This window comes from Ictalurus punctatus, chromosome 21 (assembly GCF_001660625.3).
Source record: "Ictalurus punctatus breed USDA103 chromosome 21, Coco_2.0, whole genome shotgun sequence".
In the NCBI taxonomy this organism is placed as follows: Eukaryota; Metazoa; Chordata; class Actinopteri; order Siluriformes; family Ictaluridae; genus Ictalurus; species Ictalurus punctatus.
The window spans coordinates 19,132,403-19,140,000 of NC_030436.2; the positions used below are offsets into that span (position 1 = coordinate 19,132,403).

Consider the following 7,598-nt stretch of genomic DNA (forward strand, 5'->3'; position numbering starts at 1 on the left):
TTATTTCCGGGTTTCTTTCGGCGTCAAAGGCTCCGGGTTGTATAACGGCAGCGGCGCTTCCGTTCCGTACTGATGATGTCATTAGCATTTTCCTCAGGAACGGCATAATCACCTGATCGAGCGTTTCAGATCGTGCTCTCGTTAAAGGAGCACCGTGCCCGTGTAATCTAACACTAATATGTACGCGGGTGTCCGAGAGTACGGCTGCACCCGCGCGTGTTTCTTTTTCCGTGGCTGGTAGCTCGGTGCTATTAGATTACTCGGAATCTCTCTCCGTTGCTTTTCTGTGAATCGTGTCCGTTAGTAGTAACAAATGACCGACCCGAGCGACGCAAACCTCCTCCCGTGTCTTTCAGAACTGCATCGCTACTCACGAGTGCAACGGCATCGACATCATCATCGCGCTCATTTTAAACGACATCAACCCTCTGGGCAAGAAGAGGATGGACCTCGTGCTGGAGCTGAAGGTACGCACGCACGCACGCACACAAATAGCGTACCACGCATTGCGTTTCGAACGTAGACGTAGTAGACGTCCGCTCGGATCGTAGCCGGGATCCGGTCGTCCCGGAGACGTAGGGAAGGAGGTTCGGCTCGACGCGCGTAGTAATTCTGAGACTTTTTCCCCTCTGTTGAGCAGAATAACGCCTCCAAGCTGCTTCTGGCCATCATGGAGAGCCGTCACGACAGTGAGAACGCCGAGCGGATCTTGTACAACATGCGGCCTAAAGAGCTGGTGAGTGATGGAGGTCGTCCCACACCGTGCGTAATTCCGCCGGACCTCGTTCCTCAGCCGTTCGGTAGAGTCGAGGGAAACGACGGAAGAGAGTCCGGGGTCCATCCGGCGCAGTACGTGCCGAGCCGAGGTCAGAGGAAAACGCTTCGACGCCCAAACCGGGTCCTACAAAAATCCTACAAAAAAAGGAATCAAAATGATACCTGAATTTGTAAATATCTCCGAATGAATCTCTGAATATCCGTAACATTTCCGTAACACCGATCGGGACTATATGAGACGAGGGACCAAAACGTATTTGATTTGCGTGTGTATTTAAAACAAATAAGCCACAAATGCAGTCGATAATAATCACAGTTAGCCGATCTTCAGCTCGGTACGTTTACCGATTTACAGGATTTTCACGATCTCTATTATTATTATTATTATTATTATTATTATTATTATTATTTTATGTAAACGCGTCGTATTGAACTCTTTACAAATAAATCCGTTCGTATCCGAATTGCCGCGTTTGACGTATGGAATAAAAAATGGATACGTTTTTACATTACATTACAAGCGATGAACGAGGCCGAGCGTGCGTAAGGAGTCTTGCGTAAGTATTCACCCCGTCCGAAGCTTTCCCCTTTCTTCTAGCGGAACATCCTGGAACTGAAATGAAAATCAGACTAGGATTATATGTCACGTACACAGAATAGCCCGTGATATTAACGCGGTAAACCTCTCGGCTGCTTCTCTGACGGATCCCCGCTGTTCTCGATCACCGGCCACTCTCGTCGGACGGGCCCCGTCTAGGAAGGATCGCGGGTTCGGGTGTAACGTGGCGCAGAGGGTGTTCGTGTTTGGCCGTTTTTTTTTTTTGTTGTTGTTGTTGGTTTTTTTTAAATCACCAAACCGCGATGAATACTTTTGCCGGACTCTTGGACAGCACGATGCTGTTTGTTTTTAGGTACAGGACGTTTTCTTCCAGGAGCTGGTGTATTTGTCTTGAGATCATGTGACACTTTAATTGCACACTGGTGAGCTCTACTTCACTTCACGTGACGTCTGATGTAACCAGGACTAACGTACGTCCCCCTCCCCCCTTCAACTGAGAGTTTCAGGTTGCAAAAGTTCAAGTGGGGCGAATACTTACGCAAGCCACTATATATGGGTTACTAGGTGCGTTAAAGGAAATCGTTTCTTTTTTTTTTTTTTTTTTCTCTCTTCGACGTGTAACTGGAATGAGACGGGAGCGTCTGAGAGAACGTCTTCGTACGGAGCACCTTCGACTGAAATACTTCCTTTTGCGCGAATCTATAACGACTTATCGGAGTTTTCCGTTCTTTTCCCCGATACGAGGAAACGTCGAGACGTGTATTGAAGTTGTGGAATGCCGAACGCCCTGTCGGCTTCTCGTCTTCAAACGGACATGTTTCTGCAAGCGCACGTTTTGCATTAAAGCGAAAGCACGCACATACACTCGAACCACTGACGCACGAACGTGCACGTCTAAACAAAGCACGTGCGCGCACGTGCACGGTTTCTCACACACACACGCGCACACACACACACACACACACGTGTGGTGTATGTGGTTGATGCATGCAGGTGGAGGTGATCAAGAAGGCATACATGCAAGGAGAGGTGGAAGTGGAGCACTCTGAGGAGGACGGGGAGGGCGAGGAAGAGCACGCCGCCTCCCCGCGCAACGTCGGCCACAACATTTACATCCTGGCCCATCAGGTACACGTTCTCACACAGTTTCAGTCTCATGCAAATACCTACAAACAAGCGTACACACACACTTCTATAGACACAAATTTACATAAACATTTGCATGTCATTATGCGGGTCACGAACCAGTTACATAAATGCCGTAAGGAATTAAAACACTCACGCACCGGGAAAAGAAAACGCCGATTTCAAAGGAAGAGTCGCAGGGATCCTTAAAAGAACGCTTTTGCTTATCAGCGTCATATCTGCACAAATATTTACATATACCTGAAATGATCTTATTCAAAGCTACCGCGTGGAAGAATTTTCAGTCTCTCTGTCAGAACTAGTCCGATCTGTGTTCTCCGTGTGTTTTATTACCTAATCTTTATTATATAATCGGGGCAAGCAGACCCCCCCCCCCCGCCCCCCCGCCCCCCCCCACACACACCTCCTTGATGACTCAGTCTGGCCCCGTGTTCAAAAACACATCAAGCACACCTCCCAATAGCAGAGAGTCCTCTGGCTAAACGATATTATAACAATCTCTCGACGGAGGCGGAACGGGCCGACCGTCACGTCGCTCGCCGGCCTGCCACCACGACGGAGGGCCGATAAACGCCGTCCGCGTCCGACGGGACGCGATCAGGCTTCCATCGACCCTCCGAACCTCCATCACGCCTCTTATCCTGTAATATCCAATAACAGTTCCTACGGGTTTGATTTCTCACTCGCTCTCCTCCGATTGGCCGCCCGCTCTCGTCTGTCGGCGTGTAGTCAGACTTCTTTCGCGCCCGAAGCTCGAGCGCGACGGGCGTCTGACGTATCCGAGCCGGCGAACGCGGAATTAAACCCCCGACTCGGAGTTCCGACGACAGACCCTCGGCCCGTCCGATCTGGAGATCGGACTCTTTGCCAGTGAATACTCGTTTGTTTTTATTGAGGTTTTTTTTACGGCTGCACGTAATGCTGCCCTTCTGTGCCACGATGCAGATATACAGGCAAGGGATCTTCTTCCGCGGTCTCTCTCCCCGCTCATATTCGCGTCAAATACGCTCATATTTGCGTTAAAGATATCGGACGGACGGTATGTGAACATGCATAGTTTAATCTGATTTCAGAGCACGCTGTTTATATGACCACCTGAGTAATCTGATAACTGACAGAACTATCTCCCACACTCACTTTTCTTTGTGTACATACGTACAGCTGGCCAGACATAACAAGGAGCTGCAGGCCATGCTGAAAGCAGGAGGGACGTACGGCGAGGGCGACGAAGCCCTGGAGTTCTATGCCAAGCACACGGCTCAAATAGAGGTCTGTACTTCCCGTTTCCGCCAGCCATTTCGGATCTACTCCTTGAAAGACACCACGGCGGTTGTGTAATATGAAGCGTACCGGGTGTCCTGTATTAGAAGAGAACCCGTAGGACGACAGGTGGCTGTCGACGGCCGCTTTAATCCGTCTGTCGTAGAACAAGCCGCGGGAAAACGCGCGTGTATTTTCATGTATAGTCGGTGTGCTGCCCGTGACCGTTTCACAAGGTGTTGAGTGTAACTTGTGGTTGCCGCTCAGATCGTGCGCCTGGACCGAACCATGGAGCAGATCGTCTTCCCCGTGCCCAACATCTGCGAGTTCCTCACGCAGGAGTCCAAGCTGCGCGTGTACTACACCACAGAGCGAGACGAACAGGGCAGCAAGATCAACGACTTCTTCCTGCGCTCCGAGGACCTCTTCAATGAGATGAACTGGCAGAAGAAACTGCGAGGTACTCAAGAGACCTCTGGTAGCGCAGACTCCGTGCCCTGTGCGTGGCCCCTCTCACTTCCTCTCCGTCCTAAATAAGGTGACTTACACACTCTCTGACTCTCTCCGGGTGCAGCTCAGGGCGTCTTATCTATCTCAGGCAAAAAAAAAAAAAAACCCCTGACCTCGTCACGCCCGGGGAGAGAGGAGGGTGTGTAAAAGCAGTTTAAAGTAGCAACTATAAGTTCATTTCTGTTAAGGCATGTGCATACAGTGTTATAAGTGTCTTTATTTGCAGGCGGAGTCGAAAACGTCCGGGGTGGGAAAAAAAAATATATATAAATATATATATATATAGTCCCGTAGCTCTCGGCTAGCTCTCCCGAAGATCAAGCAGGTTCATCGGGATCTCCTTTTGAAGGAGAGAGGGAGAAGAGCGAGTGCAAGGGGGAGCACTGGTAGGAGGAAGGGGTTGATAAGAGTTCAGGTGTGTGTGTCGGGGATGACGAAGCACGTGGGAGGAAAAGAAAAGAGCTCTGGAGCTAGGAGGAAGGATGAGCGATACCTCAGGAGGAATGAAGGCAGACGATCAAGCCTCGCTTCTGTTAATAAAGTTCGGATGGAGAGCCGGAGGAAGCGAGGGAGAGCCGAGAGAACGTGGAAAGAAAAGGAACGGAATGACGTGCGAGGTTGAGAAGAAACGACAAAGGGGGGGGGGAGGGAGGGGGGGAGGGGAGAAGAAGCAGGCAGCAATATTAGTAATTTGTGTCCAGTGGGAGAGCGCTTTCGTTTCTGCGTATTCTCTATCAGATTCGGATTTATTTATTTATTTATTTATTTCTAATTACACGGCGCCGGAGAGCACTCGGTAATTGGGATAAGGCGGTGTAACCTCGTATAGAGGTTCCCGGTTCACTTCAGGGCTGTCGGGATGTCTTGGTTAAAAAAAAAAAAAACGTAATAGGATATAATGCCCCAACACACACACACACACACACACACACACACACACACACAGAGTATTTTAGATTAGAAGGCTGTAAGTGTTGTTAAAGGTGTTTCTGCTTCCTGATGTTTCTCCACACAGCAGCAGTTTCTTATCAGCTCAAAACATCAGCGCCGGAAGCCTCGTCCGTCAGCACGGTGTGGTGCGGTCGTATCGCGCGATAACCACGCGGCATGATGGCGTACCGTTATACGGGAATTGATCATCATCTCACCTAAAAAATAAATAAATAAATTAATTAAAAAAAAAACACAGAACATATCCCTTAAACCGCATCATGGGATTGATTTATTTATTTATTTATTTATTTATTTAAAACCGGATCGGCTCGTTTATTTCTCCCACGTTGTTTGATGATGAAATGACGGCGAGAGAAGCTCTTTCGTCTGTCGGAAACGACATGGTGGGAAACGGCGCTCTCCGTGATTCAGTGCGACGCTGTAAGCAGACTGCGACTGGCGGGAAGCGTTGCACGGCGATGCAAGTAATTACAGTCGTCCCGTAGGGATTTCACCTCGTCGATGAACACGCCGGGTCTGTGGTGTGAACCCGAAAACTGCTTTTAGGTCGGACACGCGACAAAGTACAAAGGTCCGAGTACTCGGTAACTAGGTGACTCGACTTAGCTAGAAGTACGGATAGTAATCGTCCCCTCGACGAGCAGGCTCCAGAGCGCTCCCGCAGATGTAGGTCGTTTAACGACGTTCAGCCGGAGCGCGTGAGAAAGTATCGTCGTCGTCATTTGACCGAGCACCCACCAGCCGATTAAAAACCAGACCGGATCGGTCGGCGTAATCAGTGATCAGTTTTTCCCTGATGTCCCAGTGAAAAAACAACCCGAGGTCCGAATAGTGATCCACGCACGTGTCTAAGGACGGTCCGTGAACTCTAGTCGTTACGCACCGAGTGAATTTCCTCTTCATTATTGGTTATAAGACTCTTTTTTACAGATTCGAGACAAACTGTTCCTTTGTAAAGGAGGTGGGGGAGGGGTGGGGGGGGGATATGGAGTACTAACTAAATATAAAGCTCAGCATATTGAGTTAAGTTTAAATGGCTCGTGCTCCAAGGTCAGCGGTTCGAACGCGCTTCACGGGTCCGTTCCAGCAGCTCTGAATAGAAGCCGTGGAGGTTTCCATAGAAACCAGCACACGGTCTGCCCCTTTAACCGTTAACGCTCCGGTCGAGACGGGACGTTTCGGACGTGCGCTCCGGGTAAATTAGCCCGAGCCGTGCTAACGGGACTCTGTGGTCTCCAAAATAAAATGTACACAGAGTGAGCTAAAGATGAGCTGATCGCACGAACACGTCGACCTTTACCGTACCGTACCGTACCGTATATCCGACGACCGGAACAGAATAAGCGCCTGGTAGCGTTACACCAGACTCCCACCTGGGATCGTCTGAGGACTTGCAGGTGCCTGTGTACGGGTTTGTTTAAAAAAACAACAACAATTTGGCAACTAAATTCTGGACACAGTCCTTTCTAAATCTTTTCCCAAAAGCCACTGAGGCAGAGTTCTACAGGAGCTGCACAGGATTTAATCATAATCACAATATCTTTAGAGCTGATAACCTTTTGATGCATAGAAGCGCAGATGTGTGTGTGTGTGTGTCCATTAGTGTGTGTGGTATCGGGCTTACGACATGTCGTGTCTGTTTGATAACAGTGTGTGGTGGGTGAATGCGGACGCATCACCCGTTTTTGTCGATTGTGTGTGTGTGTGTGTGTGTGTGTGTGTGTGTGTGTGTGTTAAGCTTTGTATTGAGTACGTAAATGTAGTAATTGTGTACAATAAGCTGTTCATATGAGCATAAGCTTTGTGAGTGAGTGTGTATTCTCTCTCTCTCTCTCTCTCTCTCTCTCTCTCTCTCTCTCTCTCTCTCCTGTCCTCTTTAGCTCAGCCCATTCTGTACTGGTGCTCGAGAAACATGTCCTTCTGGAGCAGCATCTCCTTCAACCTGGCGGTCCTCATGAACCTGCTCGTGGCCTTCTTCTACCCTCTGGAGGGGGTCCGCAGGGGTGAGAGACGCTCGTACACGCAGAGACGTATAGACGTATAGCATACACGTCGCCGTCCGTAAGTAAGTGAACGGGGTCGGTTTGAATTGGAACGTGTGGCTGTGTATGAACAGGGATATGATTCTGATACACATCGATGATCGGATGTCTGAAATCTGAAAGCAGACGCTTCCGGACGATCAGATCGAGAGCTGATCTGATGAGGTGGTGTGATGATATATTAACAAGCTGTTTTGATCAAGAAAGGCTTTAACAAGTAGAAAAGCCACACCTTCGCTAGGACTGACAGGCAGTCAGGCCACGCCTCCTTCACTGGGACTGTTAGATACGAAGGCCACACCTCCTTCACTAACACTGACAGACACAGAGACTACGCCTCCTTCGTTGGT

At 49.3% G+C, this 7,598-nt stretch overlaps 1 protein-coding gene across 9 annotated transcripts in view; it reads left to right on the top strand.

Annotated features, from left to right (window-relative positions):
* Window positions 1-7,598, top strand: part of itpr1b (inositol 1,4,5-trisphosphate receptor, type 1b) — a 111,556-nt gene that overhangs the window by 73,001 nt on the left and 30,957 nt on the right. For 6 of the 9 annotated variants that reach the window (XM_017450380.3, XM_053673885.1, XM_053673888.1 and 3 more), the window contains 6 exons: window positions 357-467; window positions 641-736; window positions 2,330-2,464; window positions 3,644-3,751; window positions 4,010-4,241; window positions 7,087-7,209. In XM_017450380.3, the coding sequence (XP_017305869.1) occupies window positions 357-467; window positions 641-736; window positions 2,330-2,464; window positions 3,644-3,751; window positions 4,010-4,241; window positions 7,087-7,209 (805 nt within the window). The remainder of the gene's footprint in view (window positions 1-356; window positions 468-640; window positions 737-2,329; window positions 2,465-3,643; window positions 3,752-4,009; window positions 4,242-7,086; window positions 7,210-7,598) is intronic. The other 3 variants (XM_053673887.1, XM_017450392.3, XM_017450393.3) reach the window with 1 other exon arrangement.